The sequence below is a fragment of the Lagopus leucura genome, unplaced genomic scaffold, assembly GCF_019238085.1.
Source record: "Lagopus leucura isolate 7727_CA_CO unplaced genomic scaffold, USGS_WTPT01 Super-Scaffold_100157, whole genome shotgun sequence".
Taxonomy (NCBI): domain Eukaryota; kingdom Metazoa; phylum Chordata; class Aves; order Galliformes; family Phasianidae; genus Lagopus; species Lagopus leucura.
The window spans coordinates 23,890,396-23,917,672 of record NW_024962334.1 but is presented as its reverse complement, the minus strand read 5'-3'; the positions used below and the strand labels follow the sequence as shown (position 1 = coordinate 23,917,672).

At 33.8% G+C, this 27,277-nt stretch overlaps 1 protein-coding gene across 2 annotated transcripts in view; it reads right to left on the bottom strand.

Annotated features, from left to right (window-relative positions):
* The window catches only part of DGKB (diacylglycerol kinase beta), a 324,210-nt gene that overhangs the window by 120,525 nt on the left and 176,408 nt on the right, over window positions 1-27,277 (bottom strand). For both annotated transcript variants that reach the window (XM_042889110.1, XM_042889111.1), the window contains exon 20: window positions 17,441-17,505. In XM_042889110.1, coding sequence (XP_042745044.1) covers window positions 17,441-17,505 — 65 coding nt within the window. The remainder of the gene's footprint in view (window positions 1-17,440; window positions 17,506-27,277) is intronic.

Sequence of the window (27,277 nt, the reverse complement as noted above, 5' to 3'; positions counted from 1 at the left end):
TTTAATATTTTAAAATTTAGGAAGGCATATTCTTTTTGCCCTCCATGGCAATATGAAGACTCAGGATAGCATTTATATCTTGTATATTCAAGGGATGTAGAAAAGAAATTATTAATATATATAGGTCGCTCCAAAAGTAATGTTTCCTATTTATTTCCTTGGAAACTACAACAGATACACAGAGCACAATAACAGTATTTGATAGAACAAATTCTCAGCTACAAAAAACTATTTTTCAACATAAGCACCACCATTAGTTGTGCATTTTTGCAGAGCTGAACAAGAGCCCGCATATTGCTCTTGTAAAAATCTGCACCAGTGGAAGTGACACTGCTGCAGTCACCACTGCTGGAATGTATCACTCACTGCCTCACTGTGCTCGCAGCCACAGTCTGGTCTCCATGAATGCTCAGCAAGCATTGATGAATATCAATGGTTGCCTTTTTTCTGCATGGAGAAATTCAGTTCCACCCGTCTGCTTCATACTCACTTCCGTGTCAGATGCTGTTCTGTCAGACAGTATACCACTGCACCTTTTTGCCTCCAAAAACAAGATCTTCATGACTTAACCTAGAAACAATACTCATCCAATATGACAAAGAGTAAATAATTTGTATTGACAAAATCAAAATGCAAACTTCAGATTAGAAACACAGAAAGATTCCTAACAACATAAAAAAATCCCTTTGAATATATTCATAGGTAACTAGGCCCTATGCTGTCATCTGTCCCATGGCAACAAAACATGTAGGAATACTAGCAAGGAGGTACAACCTCCACTGCCATACCACATCTGCCTCTGACACTGTGGTTCAGCTTAACAAAACAGGAGGCATTACTTTTGGAGCAGGTGTCATACATGGAGCAAATAACTCAAATTCAATTGAAATTCAGGTTATCTTCCTTAGTCTCTTTTCAATACTTTCTAGGGTGTTTAAGCACAAATTATAATTTGAAAGACAAAGGCCTCTAAAGGTTACATTAAAATTAGAGATGGATCAGAAGCCATTTTCTCATTTTCCTATTGCTCAAACACGGAATTGTCTGGCTTTGGAATTGAATCTGGGTCTCTATAAACCATTTAACTGCAGTTAAATTGAAGTAATATTTCAAGCATAGAGAAGGCAAATACAGGCAATGCAGTTGTTTGACTTACAATACTCAGAAGTTGTAAGATCATAAACCCTTGGAATCTGGAGACCAAGTCTGTATGTATACCTGTCCCTTGAACACATCATCTGTGTTACTTTTTGCCTGGACATGAATAAAGAAGGACTTAGAGCTGATGACTTCTACCTTGAGCAACTATGTAGGTTTGAGATTTAAAAAAAAATACCCATATTTGATGCCTTATTAACACTCTGTCCAAGCAAAAATATCTCGACCTAAATGTTAAACAAAAATGTCATTCAGAGTAGCTATTTACTATGATCATTACTGTGAAAGGTCTATTTAGAAAAGCTGTCTTTTTTTTTTTTTTTTTTTTTTTTTTTTTTAAAATTACACAATTATAGGCTCATAGAGCCATCACTGATCATTTTCTGAGCAAGAGCACAGGATATACTTTGTCATATGATTTACTTCAAGGAATAAGAAAATTTAGTTGATAACCAAAGATGATTAAAAAAACTTAATGATATTAAAAATATATTTTATAAATCATTTTACGAATGAGTATATATCATATTAATCTAGTGCTGTTAAATCAGTATTGCAATCCCTCTGTAAATGATTTGTTCTTTTCAGTATTTATATTTAGCACAATAGAAAAAATATTCCTCCACTTCTTCCATAATGGTAATAAAAAGAAATTGATTATTTTTTCTTGTCCATAAAAATTGTCCCCACAGCAATTCAAATTTGATTAAGCTGGTATATCAAATATATGTATAGGACTTTGAATGCAGAGTCAAGCTTCTAGGAACATATGTACAAATTAGATGATTGCAATACTTAATAATTCAGTGAATCCTTGCTAACGTTACACTTTTTTTTTCCAATAAGTTATTTGAAATTGAAATCATTTCTAGGCAGAACATGCCACTCTTTCAGTGTTTAAATCAGGCCTTTTGTATCAACGCACTGATTGTAACCGTTCTCATGACCTCTTAGACTTTGAAAATTTATAACACAATGATAGGATATCAAGAAGATAGATTTATAAAATTAGTTTTCTTCCTTATTGTAAGACTAATTTCATGTCTATTGTAAACAAAAACAAAATGACAAACAATCCCCTTCCCCCCCCCTTTCTTGAATAAACTTTCCTTCTAGGTACTTCAACTATTCAAAAAATAATTATCAATCTTATTAAAAGTGATGGAATTGAAACAGTTAAAGGCACTTTAAATTATCTTAGCCACACAATCCTCACCTTGGAGGAGTCCAGGAAGTTGGTTTCAGTAAGTATTTAATAGTGCACAAATCCCAAGCAAAGGAAATTAGCTTCAGAGCTTCAAAACTTAAGGTCAGTGGATACTGCACTGATCCAGTGTGATAGATACAAGATCTGATTGTTTAGATGTAAACCGCTCATTGCACATTCATTGTTATTTTTCTGTTGCCTTTATTTAAGTCTAGAATCACTCAAAATCCCAGTCACTGTGTGCTCCATCTCACCAGTAACCGCATTTAGTTTTGTTTAAAAGAGAGAATTAATCACTGTCAATATCTTTTTTTTCTCTCCTGACAGTTCTTCAAGTTTGCAGTGGAATTAGAAAATGATTGTTAATTTACACATACAAGATAATTTTATGTAACTTAAGAAAGATTAAAAGGAACAATCAGGAGTGGCAGTAGAAGAAATTAAATCAGGATATGAATGAGTGCTGTTTTATACTGTAGGTGTTCCAGCAAAACCTAATGCTAATACTTAAACTCAACAGTTAATCACTTCCCATATTCTTTTTCAAATATTAACCTTTTAAAAAGTTGAATTAGCTTAAGAATAACTTGATATATTATTAGGAGTCATTTAAAAAGTCCATGCCAAAAAAAGAATGGTTTTCTTTTTAAACAGTTTTTAATTATTATGAGGCTTATATGAAGAGGAAAATATATTTTAACAAGCATCCACACAAGTGGTCTGATTATGTTATTCTAATCTGCAAACCTAATTATCACCTTCTTATGGAGTACAAGGAACAGCTTTAGAAGAAAATTAATGTATCCTATCAGTGGGACAGTTTGTCACTTTATTAAATAATCATCTTCTTTGCAAATAAAATTGTTAGAAGCTTCATTGTATTAAGGAAAAAATAAAACCCCTCGCACCATTACATATTAAAATTAACTTCCCACCGATTCTTTAATGGTCTATTAAGCCTTCACTGTGGTGGATTATGAAGTACAAATGAGTATATCAAATGTTTCTAAAACTGTAAGAAACAAATACGTCCTATGCACATTTTTTGTTATTGCGAGTAATAATTTAGCAAACATTTAAACTGCTTTCACTAGTTTTCAATGTAGAAAGTTTATATTAAACACATACAAATTAGATAATGTATTATTTTGTTTGCTTTTAATCAAAATCGTAAGCTGACATCTCTCTATCCACTTTTTCTGTAAGACAATTCATAGTCAATCTAACAGAAAAAAAAACAAAACCCTACATCCACATAAAACAAAAAAGTTCACCTCCAAGTCTTTAGAGCCATTCTGCACAGTAATTGCAGAGCGTTACAGTTAGCGAACAGATACAGGAATCTACTCTGTAAGCTAAGCTGGGTTATTTTTAGCTATCTTTGATTAAGTTGTATTGTTGACTGAAACAAAAACAAAACCAAAAAAACCAGCAAAAAAAAAAAAACATAAAACAAATTTAATTTTTTTTTTTTTTTAATCTAAAAGGAGTTGTTGGCTAACAGACAAAAATTCAGCCTATAACTACATATAAAAATGCATATAGCTACCTCTAATAAAGTACGTATTATGAGTCAATGCACATCACATGAGATTTGGGAGACACAGTTTATGCATACTGAAGGTTTGCTCTGTATCTCCAGTATCTCCGACAAGTGCTCTTACCTTTGCATTTCTAGCCATGGTTTTCAATGTTACTTGCTGGAGTTTTCACCCTGGCAGCAGGAAAAGAATGAAGAAGTCTCTCAGATGGACCTATACTGTAACAAACAGTTTCAAGCTGTCCAGGTTCTCTATCTTGTATAAGCAAACATACACTTCCGCAGAAAAAAAAAAAAACAACCAAAAAATGCAACAACCAACCAAAAAAAACCAAACCAAAACAAAAAAACCCACAACCAAAAATCTCCTGCCACTTTGCTCAAATACTAGATTAAGACATATTATTCTTAAGGAGAAGAGGCACAGAGGGAGAAGTTGGCTCTGCATCAAGGTGCTGAGGCTGTGAGTCTCCCATTTCAAGCAAGCTCTACAGCTTTTAGGGAAAAGCAAAGGCCCCTTTTTGTCACTGAGCTTTGAGGCATCAGCAGGTTCTGGCTTTTTAAAATCCCAAATTAGTGTTTTTTTTTAACAACAACAAAAAAAGGTCACCAAAATCAGGGAAAGTATTTCCTGCCCAGCACAATCATCTGAGGGAGTATTACCAGCTACTGTCTCCTTTCAAAGAATAGAAAATATATAGCCCTCACTAGCAACCCAGAATTTCATAAGGTAAGGAACTTAGGTTTCTTTCCATGTGTTACACAATTTCTTCTACTTTCTTTTTTTCTTTCTTTTTTTACTGCATAAAACTGGATAAAAGCCTTGAGTTGATAAAAAAATTTGGATATTCTATCCATACAAAGAATTTTACACATCCTACATGTCATGTCATCGGAAAGATGGATCAAAATGATCATGTAAGTCAATAATTACTTCATTCATAAAGCTGTCATTCTGGCTATCAGTAACACTTATATTCTTTGTGAGGAAAAGCCTCAGCTATAAAGACTCTGATTTTCCTCAAATATTATTTGATATAGTTAAATGTTGGACTCCTTGGCTTGAGGGTAAGTTGTATCCAGCTGTCAAATATGTCCAATATTCTGATACTATACATGGAAGATTAACAGAGCTCTGTAAAATAAGACAATCTGTATAAAATATTGTATTTTAATGTAAAAAACAGAGCTTAAGTTAATGAAACAAATCATAAAGTCAATATTTTTAAAATAAGCTCTACCCCTCTGGATTATTTTTTTTTAAATTTACAATTGGGAAGAACAGTATCATGCCCTGTAAAAAAAAAGATGTAAAATATGAAAGTTCAGAAAGATCAGGATTTTAATGGAAACGCTGCCTGAACTATTAGAACTGATTTGTTCCAGCTGAACACCCATCCAAATTCTTAGAAAACAAAACAACATACACAGGAAGATATTTCAAAGAGCTCTCAAAGAAGCACATAACTGATTAATTCTTGCCAGCCAGCACATCCACACATCCATGTTCTTTTTCTTTTTTTCTTTTCTTTTTCCTTTTTTTTTCTTTTCTTTTTCCTTCTCCCCCCACCTCCCTTTAAAGGATGCATTGGGCTTTCTCAGCTGTATACCTATCATGACACAGAATATGAATATTCCCTCTTCCAGGCTACAGATTAAAGAGTACTGCCAGCTCAGGGCACTAAACCAGCACACTTGTAGTCATTAAATTGTCAGAGTACTCTGGTAGAAAAGTACACAACATGTTGCTGTACACCATTCAGAAATTTCAGAGAAAAGAAAAAAGTTATGAAAAGTTTACCCATTATATAATAAAGACTTCAGTAAAAAATAATAAATAGTCCAAACTAAGCAACACTTAAGACTTCAAGCAAGAGACATAGCTGAAATGTATTTCTCCTTTGCTCTGTCAACTTTTTCGTTTCCTCTTTTATTAAAACACTAAACCATGAGCATTAAGCAGCTCTTAATTTAGCTTTATAATAAAAATTGAAATCCTTCTTAACCAAGAGTGTAGTTTTGTTGAATTCTGTATCCTTGATTATTTTATAAGGTGAATGAATAAAGTAAAGTCAAGAAAGACAAAGAAAAAAGGAGTCAAAAGCAGAAAGAGGAACAAGAGAAGGCATTAGATGTCAGAGTTAGAAAAAAAATGTCGAATTTGCCTTTAGCAAGAGCAGTCCTTTCAGTTCAGATTTGAGATAGCTAAGAAAAACCCAAAAACCAACTAGCTTTTTGCAAGGACCAAGAAACTGGCATACCGTGGAAGGCTACTGGCCAGTAGCTAGTTTCTTCCTGGCAGCGTCTATCTAACATGTCTCTCCAACAGAGACTATTTTGCATCGTGTCCTTATCCTACGATTTTAGTGTCTTTGGGCACAATCGGTGACATCAAAGGAGCTTTGGTAGACAGAAGGAAGACTGGTGTGTGCATTTATCAAATAAGCCGGATGGTAAATAATCTAGTTTAGTATCCATGTTTTCTTATTCTGTATGTAACAAAAGGATTTGAGAATCTCTTATTCTGGTATTACTAGGATGCTACACATAAACCACTACCTTTGTAGCCAAAGGATGCAAGTTCCATGGTACTCTTTTTGCTCATGTGAACAAAGCACTGGATAACTACTGTTAATAATTTAAACAACATAATTAAAAACTCAGACTTTTACCAGACTTCAAACAATACAAAAGTGCCTCTTCACTTTGTTAGTGCTCTGGCAACCTGGTGACAAATTCTAATCTGATTATTAGTTTTCCATGTTTCTGCCATAGCTATGAACTTAGTGTACCTGAATTCCCCCCATCAGAAAGGGGAACTGTCTCCCCTGATCCCCTTTTTTTCTGGATGACTGCCTCATATTACAAAGCCAGTATAAAAATAGTCCTATGGCTGAAGTGGCACAGCTGCTGTGAGGCTCTGCGAGAATTTTTTTGAAGCAGAAGCACTAGTCAGGTCAATCTACCCAAATTTAATTTTTATAAGAACAACAATTTGACAATTAAATTTATGTTCCCAAATCACTTTCACAGAACATTTATGCTGCAATTCTCTACAAAGTCAAAGCAGCTAAACATACTGAAGATTTCATTCAGAATGAGTTGTCAGCAGTCTCATACCAGTAGAAACATATTTCTTTGATTAAGACACATCCTTTCTTCTTTGAACATCAACAAAATCTCAGTAAAGAACTAGACTGACAGCTTAGCACAGCTTTCAAGGCTTTATTATCAAAATCCAAGTCACTTTAGAATATTCTGCTGCTTCTGCTGCTGCTATAGCTATTAATATATCATGATAACTAAAAGAAAAAATCCAAGTACTTTAGCTCATAAAAAAAAAATAAATAAATCAATCAATGTTGCCCTTGTTTTTAATATATTGTGAGCACAAATATTCTAACCACAGAGAAAGTTCTTCAGTTGGCCATTATAATCCCAAATCACAAGTTACTGTTACAAAGAGCATTTGATGCCTTTAGACATCTTCATAATTGGCTCAGAAATAGCATGCTGCAAGAAAGGTTAACAGACCTTGCTATTCCTCATATGGACAAATCTTTATTTTAAAAAAGGCATAACTGAAATTTCTCAAGAACCAGGAAACCATATGACTTGCAGCTGTTCCCCAAGTCCAATTTGACAAAAAAAAAAAAAAAAAAAAAAAAAAAAAGGCAATTCCAACAGACGGCCTCTTCCTCTGAATACTAAATCAAAATCTGAAACAGTTTTTCGCACATCTACCCATGGCACATGGATTCCAATGATACACTTCTGTCTACAATTTAGGCACATCATGAAAACAATTTAATGTAAATCCAATATGATCTTAAAATACAGTATTACTTCCTTAACCTAAAGAACAAAATTAGTTGTTAGTATATCTAACCATGCTTTCAGGGACTCAAACTGGTTATAATTTGAAAACTTGCCAAGATTAATAAGTTTCACTTAGTAGCTAAGTAATAGGGTTTTTTGTTTTTTTTTTTTTGTCTAACGCCTTTGTTTTTTTCTATTGTCATTTTCTATGTAATGACATCCCATAGGCACCCAGCTCATACTCACAGTCACTGATCAATAAATGGATTCAGAATTCTGTAATTATTGTTTGCTTAGATTTGGAGAAACAAAGTCTACATTGTTCCCCACATGTTTCTTCAGCTGTCTTGTCTCCCACCTTGCAGTTTCCCCTGAGAGATTTCCTGGGTCTTCTGACCTGGAAGAGAGGGCATTCTGAACCAAAGACCACAATCTGTTGCATACCTTAAAGTCCTCATATTGATCCAAGCCCATTTTACTCAAAACGGAGTATTACAGAACACTCGATAGAGACAGCACTCTATGGAATCAAAGATTGGAAAAGACCTCTAAGATCAAGTGCAACCATCAAACTACCCCCACTATGCCCACTAAATATGTTTCTAAATGCTTCATGTTGCTTGTATCTCAAGAATTGAGAAAAGGATATTAGTGTCCTCACTACTGGTAAGACAGTAAATGAATATGCATTAATTACCCATTTCAAAAGTGGGTGTAGATCAATAGTTGCCATTCATTCAGCAATACAATTACAAGAGAGGCAGAGAGGTATCCTTTCAATCCTATGCTAGCTAGTGCTTGGAAATATCTTAATAAAATGTGATGAGAGAAAGGTAGGCAATATGACTTTAAACTATCTTTTACTTCTTTGCTAAATTTGGATTCAATACCAGAGGTATCACTTACCAGAATAAGCAATGGTCATTTCCTTTACATCACCAAGTCAGCCAATATATTACTCCAGCGATGTAATTTCTTTTGTACTTTTTAAGAAAATATGTAGGAATTTCACAATGCAGCTACACAGATACTGAAATTTATATAATTGGGATATAACAGCGTAACATAAAGGATAAAAATAAAATAGAAAAAATATGAGAAAATACTTTTAAATGTAGGTTAAAATACAATTTGGGTGCAGTGGTTCTAATGAGAATTAATATAGAAATAAATACTTCTCATTTTGACTACATAATTCTGTTCTTATCAGATGTAACGAAACAGTAGTAGTAGTAAACTATCCTGAAGACCAAATTCATAACAATGTGGTTATAGAAATTATTATGTTAAAACTTATTTTTCACGTAATTATACAAATGCACTAAATTATTGTGCATATATTATATGACGCTGTTCTACATTATACAAAAAACCCCCAACATATTCAAAATATATTTTTTGGAACAATGTATCTTATGTTAATGAATCTACGATATAGTGCAAAAGGCAATACAAACTCTACCAGAAGTGTATCTTCTGGATTTATCTGATTTCGTAATATATACGAATCATAGCTCATGATAGCAAATTTGGAAATAATATTTTTTGATTTGCACATTTCTTATAAAAGACTGTGTAACCTACTGAAATGAAGTAAGACTTCAAATCAAATCAGAAGGAAGTCTGATTATTTGCATGAAAATGATACGTAGACATGAGCCAGGCAAAATACATTCAAATAGAATAAAGAGGGAAATTGAAAATGTTATCTCAAGTGATGGAGATGGTGGCACAGGCTCTTTATTAGGTACATTAAGTACTTAAAATCACTTCAGTTATATAATTAGCAAAGATAAGAACTATGGGATATTTAATCAGGGACAGACACATTGGTTGAAAGGATTACTTTTCAGGTCAGGTAATCTATTCAAAAATTAATTTTGAAAATTAGTACTAAGGTTTAATTTAGGGCTAGAGGGATCGTTTTTTTTTTTTGTTTGTTTGTTTGTTTGTTTGTTTGTTTTTATACTTTTTTAAAAAATTATTTATTTTTTATTTCCAGTTACCTAAGTCTCTCCAACATGACACAGAACTTCAGAGTGTAGTACCAGGTGCATTTAAATTTAAGATCTGAATCTGAAGCAAATTTAGGTGCTAACTTCTAGGGACCTAAGGCGCAAGGCAAGTAAAAAAATATATGCTCTATATCACATCGGTCCATGCCGTACTAAAGGAATAGTTGGGGTCTCATTATCAGTGGGTGTTGCAGCATACGCCTGGGTAATGACAATCTCTAAAAATAGGGGCTTAATTACTGGAATTAAAGGATTAAAAAAAAGACCCATAAAGCACTCACAGTTCAGACTAAAGCTTTTCATGTTGTGATTAAATTTTAATTTCTTTGTACTAAAGAATAATGTGTTTATATTTATTAAATAGGAAGTGTAAAATTTATTTCTTAACAATTCATTTCATTGCTTTTAATGGCTTGGATATTGTCAATAATATAATATGTAAGTGCACTGTGGCCACTTAGCAACCTTGACTGGATTTTGAAGGAAGGTTTTGATGGTTTGGCAATATATATTAGAAACAGGCTGCTGCTTAACTGCTTATGAAGCCCAGCATCTGTTATGAACATGAAATATAACCACATAAAATTCATGTAAAGATTTGCCATTTACTTCAGATTTTTGAAGACTAATTGATCCAAAATGAAGTTTGAAATCAGCTGCAGATTTACATTGCTCATATTCACTAAAACAAGTATCACAATGAATTATTAAGCTTCTGCTCACAAAAATCAGAGAAAAAATTAGCATAAAAAATCCTAACCATACTTTATCAACAAGCAACAAATAGCAAGCTGTAGTTATGCCATTTTGCTACAGAATTTCTGTTCTATAGAATTCAACATGCGTGAATTTACTATTAATGAAAGTAGTGAGAAAGATTTCTCTATCATTCCGTTATTTAATATTTTTTATTTCAAACGGTGTGACTATACAGTGGAAGAGACTCAGATTTAACTTGCATGTAGTAAAGTTTGCATTTAAAGCACTGTAATCAAATGCAGTAGTTTTTAATTAATTAAAGAATGCATAGAACATTCAACAGGCACTTCAATCCATTGAAAAGGTTCAATGACCTGCTCTGAGTAATGAAACAACATCTTCAATAAAATCCTTTGCCAGCCTGACATCAGTTGAAGAAAATTAGATTTTATTGACCTTAGGCTACAGCAAAAGCATAGACCTGTTGTGAATCAACAGTTTTTTACTCGCAGAAAGCATGCTGGGCCAATTCCTTTATATCATTGCGCACCATGTAGAACAATCCATTATTCTAACAACACAGCCCTTTAACATACATTCTATTTCACAATGTCTACTGTAACTCTGTATTTAGCAACTGAATATCATTATGTATCTTTAAAATACTGAAGTTTCCTCAAAGGAAAAACATTCCCATATCCTGCCAATGTTAATAGTATTATTAACTATACTAATAATATTAATAGTACCCATTTCAGTTATTCCTTTAGGAATGCAGAAAGACAAGTGTTTCACAACAGTCTCCTCCAATGAAATATGCAGTGAACAGCTAGTCCTTACTGTTCTAACAGTACAAAACCTGAATCCATTTTAGTCCAACAGTAGTGAAATTGATAGCTGAGCATCCTGAAAATGAAAACATTCATTGCTACAGATAGAGCCTCACACACTTCACTAATTTCAAATATGTACTTTGAAATCACAGGGGATGCACAGTTCTCTGCTTAGAATTTATTTTTTATATCATACTGCCTCTGGTCCTCGAGAATCTGAACCTGAGGTTTCTCAACCACATGAACCTTCCCCACAGCCATTACAGAATAGTATTTAGCAGAGCAAAAGGTGTCTCCAGCATGTGGGCCTTAGCCCTTTAGCACTATCTAGAGAAATGACAAAAATGTGAAATCACTTATCCGAGAGAGGTACAGATACTGGAGTTGCACACTGCTGTATTTTTACCTTTTTTTGCTTATTTTTGCATAGATGATAAACATAGAGAAGCTGAATCAGAATAATTCTTTAAGCATCTTTTGGGAACATATTGTGAACTGTTACATTTTGAATGAAAGAAGGATGTCTAAACAAAAGCAAATATTTCTAATATAATTTACTTTGTTGACTGAAGCTGCAATGTGTTAGAATCTAGAGCTGTTGTGAAAACCTGATAAATATATATAATACCGTTGTATCTTTGCAGATATAAAATGTATTGAGCTCGTATCTGCATAATCCTTACACTAAGGATTCAATAACTCTAGGTGAAGTCCTAGAGAATAGTATCAAAATTATTATTAGATTTATCTCAGCTCAGTGAACTCAAGCATGCATGATACACAGTAGGTAGTTTTTTTGAAGATACTATTTCATATTTGAAGCTTGACAAAAGAACATGTTGAGTCTTCTTTACCTTTTTTTTTTCTTTTCTCTTCCTGTCTATAAATGTTATAAACAAGAGCTAGGTGGAGTAGGCTGTGCAACTATAGACCACCGCTGGATCATGTGAAACTATTTCTGACTTGGTCATATGGTTTTTTTGCTTTGAGTTGCTTCTTCTGATGCCTACAACTGCAGCAATACTGTCTGAGATCAGAGGTGATGTTCCCTGGAGTCTTATCCTTTTACGAAAAGAAACCTGTGGAATCGATGGGGCAGGTAACAGATGTCTACAATCTGGTCTCTGTGTGGGGACACTGCCTTCTTTTTAAGCTGAGAATGTCACAATGAGGAAGGGAGGAGAGGTTGAAGGAAATAGCCTGAAATGTCTGCAATTCAAGTTAGAAACTGTGAGCTGATGATTAGTTTATTCACTCTAAGTATGTACTAGAGGTTCAGCCCAAGAGACTGCATCACTTAAGCTGAAAAACTGGAAGAATAATGAAAATATCAAAATAATTTTGTTCTTTTTAAATTGAAACATTTTGACTTTTCAATTCAAAGCTAAAGTAAGCCAACTTTAAAACACAGGTCACTTATACCTGAGAATTTTATTCGCTACATGGCAAACTACTTTGCTTTTAAAATTGAGGTTGCATTATGCAAAAAAATAAGCAGAAATGTTAAACTGTTTTTTTTTTTATCCAGTCACCACTGGAGTTACTGCATGTTTTCAGTAATAAGTGTTTAGTTTCCTTACTGCCTGGCAGGCTTACAAACATTATAAGATACAGATTTTTCAATAGAGTATCAGCCCTTATATGCACAACATTTATTTTTATTTTTATTTTTTTTCTTTTTTCTGAGGTCAGGGAAGATGCTTCACTACTTAACTACACAGCATTGTGAAGTACTGTAGCTGGGGCACATGGAAGAAGAAGTGCTAAAGATTCATTTACCTTCCATTTCCTCCATCTTTAAGTAAAAAAAAGCCTTTCCAGATTAAATAAAAGTGTAAGTAAACAAGTTGAAAGGGAATCTCAGAAGTACATGGTCAAGAACATGATACAAATTGAGTTATTAGGAATAGGAACCTTTTCTGCATACGGATTTCCACTTCATAAAAGAGAAAAATTGACTGATGCTTGAAAATCTCAAAGATAACACACTTAAAACTGTAAATGCAATTTATAAATCCTACTTCAGTTTATAGAAAATAAGAAATACCTTGTACGCTACTGGGTGCCAGGGAATTGAATTAGCATTATATTATAGTATTTTAGAATAGTGTGAACTTGAATGATATTTTGCTGAATGTTGTCCTTGTTTCCATGTGTATATTCTAGTCACATAACTCATACATCTGTTATCCCCAGCGTTGAGTCTATGATGTTTACACAAATCTCCCTGCAGGGCATTTTGGCCTAACTGAATCCTTATTTCAACAGTATGTCCTACTTTAATGATATTGTTACTTGAAATGCTGTCTTTTGCAAGTTTTCTTCCCCCGAGGTTAACACAGCTATTCTACACTGAAAGTAGGGAATCTGACCCTATTCCTAACAGCAGATACGGGGGAGCAAACCCTGTTACCTTACACAGAGTTCTCTGCACTTTAGACCTGCAGAATAGGTGCAGTGACAGCTAAGAATTTTTTTTTCCTTCGGACACATTTAAATCTCAGTGCAATACTAGTGCAGATTTCTGATAATGTGTGTTTATGATCATAAGATACAATTATTTGAAAAAGCTTGTTAGGATTCATTTTTTTGACAGATGTGGGGGAGCTGCTGTATTCCCACTTTCATTATTTTCTATTGGATCATCACCAAAATAAAGGTTTTTCTCCTTCAGATCCATTTTCATGAAGAAATAATGAATATTTTACAAATATTGTAAGATACTTACACTGAGCCTTATTTGTAAAATCATATGAAGCCATTCTAAATTGCAGCTTACAAGGATAATATTCTTAACTAAGTAGCTAACTAGTAACTAAAACATTTACCAACAGTTTTTCAGTGAAATTCTGAACAGAAAAAAAACATTTGACAAAAGCACATCATTTCACTTTAGTAATAATCAGAAACAAACAGGGGTTGCACAGGTGAAATGGCACAGGAAACTTCTAAGTCATTCAAAGGTTTAAGAAACGAAACATAATATGGATTTTAAATTCATGAATATTCACATATACTTAATCTGAGACTTTTTCAAAGACCTACACGTCTATGCATCTCTAGTGCAGAAATCCACAACTTATTTAATTTCTTTGTATTTTTAATGAGCCAGTACTAAGTCTTTGTGTCCGAAACCTAGGAGCACTGCACAGTTTCAAAACATGCCAGCATTCTTAAGTAGATACCTGCTTCCAAAACATTCTACAGTATCAGTGAGTAATAATTAAAAAGTCCTTCTAAGCCTTGTGATTTGTTCTCCTCTTCATTCTGAAAAGGTAAACAAGTGTAGAAAGATTCTGCATTCATATATGCAGCATATCAGGATTTTCCATATCGGTATGCTCTAATTACACAGGCAGCTTGGTGTCAGTGTGTCAAGGAATGTCATAGTACTTTAAGGATTATCACTGCCACAATCTAAGGCAGATGATTCTCCAACTACAAACTTAATCTAATTCACAAAGAAGAATCAAATACAACACCTGTGCATTTTAGAAAATCTCTGCACATAGCATAAATTCAGTTTCTTTTAGGCAAAGAAACTTTTTATATAGTCCTTCTCAAAGTAGAACTTCAGTGCAAGGATCTGCTTTACAAAACTGATGACAGTAAGAGTACAAAGCTTTGGAAAATCAAGCAAGAAGAAAATAGCACAAAGCCACAAAAGAATTAACCAATTCACATGTGACAATGCAGGATTTTGAAATGACTAAGTGCTATAACTATGTAGTAGTCTATGAATCTGACTTGGGATTGCCTTGCTGATCCAAATGATGAAGAAAGCGATAAATGCATTTTGTCTGATATATATAAAATGGTTTCACTTTCACACACTGCAGGAAAATGCTGCTATACCATATTGTGGAGTTTTGCTACAAGCAGGAAAAAGTACAAGGGCTGCTCTGAAAGTAATGCCTCCTGTTTCATTATGTTGGCCCACGATGTCAGAAGCAAATATTGGTGGTATGGCAGCAGAGAACCTTCCTGACAATATCTACTACATTTTGTTGCCACGTGACAGATGGCAGCAGCAGAACAGTCTGACAGAAATGTGACCAACATGGAAGTGTATACAAAGCAAAGGTGTGGCACTGAATTCGTCCATGTGGAAAAAATGGCATCCATTAATATTCACTGATGCTTGCTTGAATATTTATGGAGACCAAACAGTGCATGTGAGCACAGCAAGGCAGTAAGTGGTACGTATCAGCAGTGGTCACCTTTGCTGGTGCAGATTTCTACATATGCAGCATGCAGGCTCTTGTTCATCATTTTGAAAATGCACAGCTAATGGTGGTGCTGATGTTGAAAAATAGTGTTTTGTAGTTGAGAATTTGTTCATTTAAACAGAGTTATTCTGCTCTTTGCAAATGATGCAGTTTCCATGGAAATAAATAGGAGGCATTACTTCTGGAGCAACATACACGTTTATGAACTTACAGCATTTGGAATATTCTTTTCAACAGTAACAGAAATCCACAGTAACCTTTAAAAAAAATAGTCCCTGTTACAATACTTTGACCAAGTCTTCACATTATTTTTTAGAAACGCATCACCTTTCTAAACAGTCTTTAAACAGCCTGACAATCATTACTTTTTAAAAGTTCTTTCAGTACCACACTACTGAAACACAGGGACTCCAACTATATATTTTTGTAGATAATTTCCTTAAGATAGTGCTAGAAACATCAGGTTCCTTAAAATATAGATGAATTTCAAGGTGAGTCTGCTAGCAGATTAATGGCACATGATTTATCGTGACATGAAATCTGATCTGAAACTCATGTTATTAGCTGAGCTTTTTATAAATCATAATTGCCAGCTGCTGAAAATATGCAGAAAGACCACTGATAAACTTCATCTTCAGGGCCTAGAATATCTGCATTTGCTAAATGTCCAATATCTCTAGTCTTAGTGAATGATGGAATGACTAATAGATTTGGATGTGCAGATCAGACTTCAGTTAAAATCTTTTCAGAGTATAATTCTTACAAAATGAGAAGCACAGGAGGCAGAAAGAGGAGGTAATATAATTTAAGTGTTTATAGTAGGCTCAAAGAGAAATATATACTTGAGTTCTTGTATATCGTTGAATAGATTCTAGAACATAATTGAGATGATTATTTAAGGAAAAAGTCCCCATCTTGGACTGTTAAGAGTAAAATTTATACTTGCGACATGAAATTGCCAAATTAGATAATATTCAAACACATTCAAGAATCAGTCTATACAGCTGTAATGAGGCTGCACAAAAAATATTTTATTATCCTAACATCTATGAAGATTGACCTCTACATTATATCTGGTTGACCCTGATGGAAATTAAAAAAAAAAATCTGTAGGTATGACAAAACATTTGTTTCAACAATTATTCCTAGATATTCCCATTACATCCCTAAACTTCATATCTTAATTTCTTCTTCCCATGCGCCTTTGAATCTTAATTAAAGTTTCTGAAATGTTGCTTTTACCCATCACAAGTGATGTGCTAAATTACCTAAATAGAAAGAGACAAACATAAGCACTGCATTATGAATATTATCTACTCAACAAACTAGATATTGAAAGAAGGTGATTTTGCAGTACATGTTGTAACACATTTTTAATATCCAGAAAAGCTCAGAGATAAATTCTAAATTCAAAAAGCAACAAGGAACAGATGCAAAGTCTCATTCCTGACTTTTTTATATATCCAAAGCTGTTTAATGATAAAAGCATTTATGTGTAAAACGGCATTCACTTGCCCTTAGTAAGAGTATATATGGAAGAGCCTCCTGTCAATGTACCAGTGTGCGTGTGGGAATGAAACATAAGGACCACCATCTGCAGCTGTCTAATAAGTGTTCTTCAGTGCCTAATGGCAAAGTGTCAATTCAGAGATCTTCAGATACCACAATGCATCATCTTGTCCATGCTAGTCTTACAAGTCAAACATTTTGCATGTGAGAACAGTTTATTTATAATCCTATTCATTTCAGTTGAAATACCAGATATAAAACAGTTACGCTACCAGCAGTCTGTGAGCATATACTTAATACAAAATGCACTGATTTCCTCTCTTTTATGAGAATCAATATTTTAAAGGCTGTGCAAGATTTAACTCCTTATAGAACAAATCTCAAAGACATAGAAATAATCTTTTCACATGTGAGCAATTTGAAATTCTTACCTACTGTTGAACTTCTCCGGATGTTTTTCCCTCATGATGTGGAATCTGTGGGCAATTGAAGCATCCTAACAGAAAAAAGAGAACTGTAAATCTATAATGAAAGAAAAATTACAAAACAGAAGACCAAAACTGTAATCAAGGCATATTGTTTGTGAGGTGTTTTACTGTCTATCATTTTCAACAACAGCAATATTCTGACCACTTTACAGATATGCTGCTCCAAGGAAGGGATCTCTATGAAAATAATCAACTCACTACACTTATTACATTCCCCACTTTTACAAATCAGACGTGATAGCTATGTTTACTGAAAGGGTCTTCGATTTTTTTATAGCAAATATCATCCAGATACACAGAAGATTTACAACAGCGCTCTCCACTGATCTTTCCTGTTGTTTTTATTGCTGTTGTTGGAATGCTAAATAAAGTATATGAAACTCTAGTATGGCTGAGTGATAGTTTTAATAGAGTTAAACATATACAGCCTGACATTTGCATATGAGGATTCAGTAGCTTTCTACAGGATTTTGTAGAAAATGGAAATAAATGATAATATATCCTTTATTACATTGGAAATAATGGGGGTAAGACTGATTTTTTGCACAAAGAAGAATCTTGTTAATTAAGAATATATTATATGTATTATTGAAGTGTTTAAAAAATACTAAATGATGCAAATAGTAGAAACAAATACGAATTAGAAATGAAATACCACAGTAAAATACATAGGTGTATAACATTTTAAAGGTAATCAAATAATTGTGGTGGTGGAAGTTGCTGATATGCTAGAATCATTTTTCCCAGCATTCATACATCTCATTTGAAAGTACAAAAACAATGTTTTCTTCAGTATAGCTATGAAATATTTATTTTGCTTAATGATTCTATGATCCTATGAAATTAGTCATGAGAATATGAAACCTACCAACTCTACAGTTTTGTAAGAGATAGTAAACATTGGATTGCTTTTACAAGTATGTCTTAAAAAACTGCATATATGAGAATATATGTGCAAAGCAATAATTTTAAATGAATTCTAGTTTCCATGCTAATACAGCTCCACAAAAACCACAAATAAATTTTTCACTATAATCAAATATCATGGATGAGAAACAACTTAAAATATTATAGAACTATAAAAACTAAGAATTAGAGAAAAGTATCAAATTCAATATAAGCCTTCAGACTTATCCAGTAACATTTTAAATGATTTTCAAACAATCAGAATTAACTTTCGGTGGAAAAAAGAAAATGAAATACTTTACTTAAATTTTATCTTGTTGCCAATTAAAATATTATTTTACATATTTTTTATTTAAGCCATTCATCTTCAGTTTAAATCTCAAATAAGCAAACAAATGTTTAGTGCAGATATCAGTTATATCAAATATGGCTACAACACTGACAAAAATACTTCTTTTTAATTAAAATTTTAAACAAGGTAAACTCCAGAGATCATACAGCTGCTCACTGATATAATTTTCTTATATGATGAATAAAAGGTAACAAATAGGAAATAATATTTTACATACACTCTGATTACCTAAGGATGTAGCACTGTATTGAATTCTTCAGCAATATGACTTGTGATCATTGCTTAAGTAAAATCACTTAGTGGCATCACTAAATGTAAATTGAAATAGTCAATTTATACTCTAATTATGTAGTTTCCAAAGATGCATACAGTTTTCATCCTTAGGAACATCTGCTTACATATTTTTCTATTCTATTTGTGAACAGAAATGTCATTTAATGTATATGTTTTACTGTCCCACAAGGAAATGAGAGCAAAAAGCCCTACTGACTGAATTTTATGTTCATAAAATGCCTGATTTTTCTGTATTGTCATCCTACTGTCATCTGAAACTTTCAGTGCAATATTCTCAAACAGTACTTGCCACTACTTCAGATTTATTTTTATGTACAAGGCAACTTTATGAGGAAAATATCCATCCACAAATATTCAGGTGATCCACAGTTCTTGAAGATGGATAAGATAAAGCTGCCAGTAAAGCTCTAGACGTTACTCTTCTAAACAAAGCCTATCAGCTGAACTAAAATAATAACTATGTTAACTTTAGAAAGGCTCAGCATTCATATTTTATCCCACATTAGATGTGCCAACATTAGAAAAGTACAGTGGTTTGCCAGTTGTATATGAAAAAAAAAAAAGGACTACTCTTGTGGTTAACTTTTAATTTTCTGTGTTGAAGCAAAAGAAAAAGGCAGACTCAAGACAAAAAGAATAAAGGAGTAGTAGCTTATATGACAGAAACTAGGAAACACTAATCAAGGACTAACTGTGTAATGAATGAAATAAAAAGGCTAATGTGCTTACTCATGCATAACAAATACAAGACATAAACAATCTAGGGATCAATGCCCACTGCAGATGGCAAACAGGCAGTTGTTTCTATGCAAGGTTGATTTGATTGAAATTTTCCCGTGCCTGAATATTTTCTGACTCCAAAGTAGATCAACTAACTTAATGAGCTGGAAGGTTACAAATAAGTAACACACAAAGCTAATTTTGAAGGAGCCAACACAAGACAAACACGTCATAACAATTTCTTACAAACCTGCTGAAAGGCTATGACTTTGTTAATAGACTGCTAAGCAGAGTAGCAACTACACATAGATAAGCTTGGAAGTGAGGGAACTGCTTGGAAGTGGGGGAACTGCTAAGGTTTTCTTGGGTTTAAACTGCTGAACTGCTAAGCCCTCTAATCCAACATGCAGAAGCCTTAAATTCCATAGACAAGGACTTTCCAACCACAACTCCATGCCTGCCTTAGGATAATCTGAAGCCAGTCCAGGCTAGTTGCATGTTAACCACATAACACTTTTTTTCAGAGTTTTTTTTTGTTGTTGTTTTTGTTTTTTTTTTTAAAGAAAAGAAAGAAAAAAAAAAAAAACACACTATTTTCTGGTTTTCTAATGTTTGTTACCTTTCATTTTCTAGAATAGCAGCATACAAACTGGAATAAATGAAGAACAACTCTAGCAATTAAATAAGTAACTTTGGAGTGGGTAGGAATGCAAGTTCTCTGCCCTTAGAACTGCAGGAATTACCTGCAGCTAATGCAGATGCCATTCCTAAATCCTGAGGAACAACCATTACAAGTTTTGTACTTCTGGATAAGAACAGGTCCCTCCTTGATAGCTGTTCAGCTACAGTTGAAATAGGATTAATTTTAGCAGACTTCAGCCATTTCAAAATGAGGCAACCAGCCTGTATGCGTCAAGGCATATAACTGTTGGACCAATAAACAATCTCTTTGTGTCATGAATGACATTAAATTCACTTAATTACCTACACTGGAAAACAGAGTAATATCGACGTGCATCATAAGTCAAATATTGTTTATGTGATGTCACCATAATATACTGACCTTTCCTGGTACGTGATATTGTGGACGGCCAGTCAAACTGATAGTTGATTTTTGCATTTGATAATAAAATTGATTTAAAAATGAAAATTCAGGAGTCAGTAAAGCAAATTCACAGGCTTTATGATATTGCCTAGTAAGTAACAAGTGAACAAGTTTTTTTAGCAAGGTCACTTGACCATCAGATAGTGGAGTACAATTAATATCATCTATGAGTGTTATTTATTTATTTTTATTAAGGAATTTATGCTAGCTTGAAATAGTGTTTTGCAGAAGAACTGCACTTGAGTCTAAATATTTTCTGTTCTTAAACTGTAACACATCATACATGCACATAAATATAATTAAATTTCTCAAGAGCTTTATTATTAATAAACTGTCAGGCCTGTAGTGAGATTAAAGGAGAAAGAAAGTTTTATACAGTCACTATAATGTGAAGGTAACATCTTTCACTACATCCATACCTCAGTCACTGAGCTCATCTTACACCTAAAGCACTGCAATCTGTTGCAATGAACGTCCATGATGGTCAGATTTTCCAGGACAATTCTCACATAGAAATCAGTGTTGGTACAAAAAGTAATGCTGCCTACCCAGCATTTAAAAACAGAACTAAGTAATTAATTGGAAAATTTTATATTCCTGAGGCAATATAAATATTTGACTTGCATGCAATTATTCTAAAGTATTCATTTCTTTTTTAAGATACACAATGATGTCATAATAATTTATGCCATGCCATGTGCTTTATGCCATGAATGACTATAGCCTAGATGATGATAATTTCTCAGACCTTTCAACTCACAGTACTACCAAACGAATCTGGAAAAAAGAAAAAACAAAACAAAACCAACAACAGAACATAACACCTTATTCTCTTTGCATGTCTCTTTTTATTTTAGGTAACTTCGGGTGACTATCGCAGCATTATGAAACTAGAGATGAAAAATCATATAAGCAATAAGGAACATGACACAGTTTATCCTGGTTTAAATTCTAGTGTTTTTCTGGTAACAAACTTATAAACATATTCTTTGAAAAAACACTTTTGTATCTCCTGAAGATTCGGCCTGAACATATGTGTGGTCAACACGCAAACATATACACGTATACACACTTCTAATATGAATCTGTTCAGAATCGGAAGTAGCTGGACTATCCATCTTATATCTCTCTCAGGTTTGTTTTAAATCCTGACAGTGAAGATAAGATAGAGAACAGACAGAGCATATCTGAATCTACTCCTAGGAAATGGAAAAAATATTTTAATTGAACTAGGACATTTCTCAAAGTGACCTGCCAAGAAGAAAAGAAGCTTAAGTTGCTATACCTCTTTAATACCTTATGATTGACTTACACACATATATATTCATCTTTTTAATGGGTATTAGCATTACCGGAAAGCAATCTGAAGCAGTCTTTTCAGAGGAGTAACCTTATACATTGTGAATAACCTTATAGAAAGATTAATACATTTAATATATGTCTATCTATAAGATTGCTGTGATTAGAATTTCCATTAAATAATAATTTTTATGCTGGTGAACAAACAAATGAGCAATGTGCACCTTCCTTGGATATAAATGGTCTGATTATTTTTTTCTAAGATTCCTCTTTAATTAAGGTTTAATGGATCCACAGGGCTAGGAAGCTTAAAAGATAATTCAGTAACCTGTAATTTTTGGATCAGAATGCAGATCTAACCTGAACAACCAGTTAGCTCATACCAATTATTAATGTGAAATAGTATAGAAGTACAAAAATATCACTGAAAAGAGATTAAAAAAATTTGTTACAGAGGCTTAAGAGTACAAATTATTTTCTAAACAAATGCCCCTTTGATTGCCTATTCCATTTTCTGCACATACATGCAAATATATATATGTATATAGATACATTCTTTGTTTTTAATATTTCTCACCTCATAATAACTCTTAGATGAGTAAATAGTACCAGGATAATATTGGAATATTACAATTACCCAAGTCTGGTATCCTAAATGCTTCAGGTCCAGTCTTGCTTAAATAGAGATGTCATTGCTTTGTGTTTGGCAGTGAGACACTTTTCATTAAACTACATGCATTAACCTGAGACACCAAGGAAAAGGTATTGAGAAAAAAAAAAATCCATATACTAATTGCTGCTGAAATATCTCAGTTTCTAGTGATATTCTGAGCCTATATATCTGAGGCAGGTGATGGGCAGATGCTCATAAAGAAGAGCTTTCAAGCTCATTTTGATGCAGCTAACTAAAAACTAAACTAAAATCTGAGAAAAAAAAAAATATCTGTGAAACTCATGTTCCTGGTTTTCTAAGAAAAAATACAGTAACTGTCAAAATAATGCTATCCATTTTGTCAGTGATATCTTGACAGTTAGCCCTCTGATAGTCATATTTAAATACATTTCAGCTGAACATGTATTACTAAGTTAAGTGACAGCTCACATTTAAAATACTCATTTAAGGAGGTAATATCTCTAAAACTGGGATGAAACATGAGTAAGCACAGTATTTATAAATGATGGCAAGGTACTAGAGGATGGTTTATCTACAAACTGTAATGAAATATTTGAAGCAGGCCTTCAAATGTAAGCTCATCCTCTCTTCCTTTTCTTTTGAAGCTAGATCTCTCATGATGTCCCATATGTACCATTTGGTACTAGAAATGCTTTGTACAAACTGAAATCCATTTCACAGAAGAAGATGCCTTTGTGGGGAAAAAAAAAATAAAAAATGTTCTGTCTGTAATGTATAAATCCATAGCATACAAATAGTGACCATGTACACAAATTGTCTTATCAGAATTTACTACAGCAAATCATCATTTAATTCAGAGTGACTAGGTGTCCCAATCATGCAGAACAAGTTCAGGGCCCAGTTTTGCATGACAAGTCTTAGTATTATCTACAGAATTTTATTTGAGGAGCTCTTTTGCTTGTTAGAAAGATTTCTATGCCCCTGTTTTTTAAGTCACCAACAAATTCTAGGACAGTCCAAGAAGACTGAGAAATAAGACATGTAAGGTTATTCAAAGACTAAATGACTAAAATAAATAGTTCCCCAAGTCTCGATGAAGCATGCAACCTTTAACCGGAGCTCTGCTGATGGTGTGTTACAGAGCACATTTTCCTTTCTTTATATCTGAAAATCCTACATTTGTGTAACTAGAGAAGAGTTCTTCTACATCCATGCTGAGTGTTTATATGGGTACTAAAAAGAAAAGAAAAGTGGCCATATGGCAATTATCCAACATAGCCATATAGAGAGTATATGAAATATCTTGTGTATTAAAAACATCTCTGTGGTAAACTTTTAGAACACTTTCTGATAACTGCTGACAGAGAACTACATTGAAATTGTCCCAAATTATTCTGCACGAATTTGGGCATAAAACAATCAAGGTCACAACTCAGACTGAAAGTCAATATAATTAATACAGTGCACTGAAAATGGTTGTTACTGCAGCTCTTCTTCAGAAACATAAATGGCTTAGAGATATTTTTAAAAAGTACAGAAACAGAGTTCATACTTAGAGCCTGTCTGGCCTGAAAGAAATGCCCAGAATTTAATTTCCAGCATTTTAGCAATTCTGAGGAAAGTAAGTAGTTCTCTAAAAAAATAAATTAATAAGCAATTTTTTAAAAAAATACTTATTATTGTCATCACAATAAAAAAATTAAGACAGAGAAAAAAACATATTTGGGAAAATAAAAATAAACAGTTGCTCGTATGTTTCCTGGAAGTTTTAAACTCAATTTATTTAAGGTTTTTAATCACCATCCTAAATTAATATGTATACATCTTTTTGGGAATTTTCATCTTGAGCTTCAATTAGGTTGTCATTAGAGTACTATTGTCAGATGCTAAATTTAGGCCTTTAAATTAAGTGCCTAAACTGGAAGAGTGAACTCTCTATTTTCCCAATATGATAAATGGTAAGAAAAAAGCTCTTTGGAAAAGTTCTTCCAAAAGGTATGTAGATGAGTTTCCAATCTGACTCATCATTTAGAAATCTTTTGGTATTACCCATACCCAAGAAGCTCAGCGCACCTAGATTCTTAACTTTATGAAGCTTTGAATAGTTTAAACAGTCTTCTGAAATCTTCACTGGAGCCCAAGATAAATCTTGTATCTCCGTCCACTTTATTCGCTCATTTGTTTGATAGGGATCAAATTATAAATGTTCACCTGACTTCTTGGCAACTTCCCATAACATATTAGTCAAGCCTTGGCAACAGAGCCTTATTATTTTAATACATATTTATATTATTCATTTGTTTCCATAGCAGATATTTAATTTTGTAAGAAATATGCAAACTATTTTCACATCTCTCCTTCATTTACACTCTGAAAGAATATTTTTCTTTTAATTGAAAAAGGTCACTGTTTTCCTCATTCGTTATGTTTTCAATTTGAAATTTAAATTTTTGCATAATAATATTATTTTTTATCTTCCTTATCAAACAAATATTAGTTTATACAAAAAGTAAACAACATACTCATAAATTAGGTCTAGATGTTAGATTATTTAGCTACAGATAGTCATGCTTTTGATATACAACAAACATTTAGGACCCTTGCTGTCACATCTTTTATATAACTTTTGTTTTTTTTTTCATATAGAAAATCATAGAATGGGTTGGGGTGGAATGGAAGGACCTTAAGGATCATCTGATTTCAACCACTCTGCCATGGAAAAGGTTGCCACCCACTAGATCAGCTTGCCTAGGACCTCATCCAACCAACCCTTGAACACCGCCAGGGGTGGGGCATCTGCAGCTTCTTTGCACAGTCCACTCCAATATCTCATTACTCCGAGAAAACAATTTCTAACTAACGTCAGAACTAAATTTCCTCTCAAAAGCTCCCTTCAACTACTGGAAGGCTGTAATAAAGTCTCACCAGAGCCAGCTCTTCTCTAAGTTAAACAACCTCAGATACCTCAACCTTTCTTCATAGGAGAGGTACTCCAGCCCTCATCTTTATGGCACTTTTCTGGACCCTCTCCAATAGCACCGTATCCTTCTTGTACTGGGTGCCCCAGGGTGCAGTATACCAGATGGGGCCTCAGAAGGCCAGCGTAGAGGGGGACAATCACTTCTCTCATCCTGCTGGCACCCTCACTAGCCCAGGATACTGTTGGCTTATCTCCAGCTTTTCATCCACCAGGACCCCCGAGTCCTTCTTGTCAGGACTAGTGTCCATGAGTTTTTCTTTCAGTCTGTACACATTGCTGGGATAGCCTCAACTCAAGTGCAACATTTTGCACTTGGCCTTGTTGAACCTTTTTAAGATTATGTGGCCCCACTTCTAAAGATCGTCCAGATCCTTCCTTCCATTTTGTTATCAGCAAACTTGCTGGGGTGCAGTTGGTCCCATTATCTAGGTCACTAATAAAGATGCTGAAGAGCACTGGTCCTAAGATGGACACCTAGAAGCCTCCATTTGTCAACAGCCTCCACCTGGGCATAAATCTGTTGACAACTCCTCTCTGGCTGCAACCACTCAACCAATTCTTTATTCACCAAACAGTCCAGCCTTCAAATCCATCTCTCTCCAATTCAGAGATAAAGATGTGGTGTGGGACTATGTCAAAGGCTTGCACAAGTCCATCCATCACAGAAGACCACCAAATTAGTCAAGCACAATCTGCCCTCAGAAGCCAAATTGGCTGTCTCGGATCACCTGCTCATCTCACATGTGCCTTAACATCTCTTCTAGAGGAGATCTGCTCTATGATCTTCCAAAGTAGAAACATGAAGCTCACTAGCCTGTAGTTCACCAGGTCTTCCTTTCTCTCCTTCTTAAAAATGGAAGTGAAGTTTCCTTTTTTCCAGTCACAGTTCTTCAGGACCCTTGGAAAAACATGAAACTTCCTAGTCCTTTGCTCAATATCTGCACTTGTCTACTGCATTGATAAAAATATTATTTGAATCTTTTTATTTTATTTTCTTGCTATTGTCTTCACCTGTGCTATCTCCACCTAAGCAGACCTACAACTATCCGACATAGTTTTTGTTTTTTTTCTTATAACTATGAATTTCATATTAAAGTGTTTTTCATCTCTGTCAAGCTTCTTGCTTGGAAAGATTTGGGGATTTCCTTATTTACCTTTTCTTATTGCATTACATTTTTTACTTTTGCAGTCTTCTCCATTTTGTTGTTGGTTGTTGTTTTCAGGGGAGTTGGACTAGATGATCTCCAGAGGTCCACTCCAACCCCTACAATCCTGTGAGTGAATGATTTAAGTGTGTTGGATATATGCATAGCCTTTGAGGACTTCAGGCTATGAAGTCAAAGAACTTCAGACTATGAAGTGAAAGAATCTAATGGAAGTACCCATATCCTTAGTTTCATTCTCTCTAGTGCTTACAGCTAATGGAAAAGAGCTAGACTGCCTTGTAACAAACTGAGTTCATAGAGAAAATGTAAGAATGGGTTTGTATC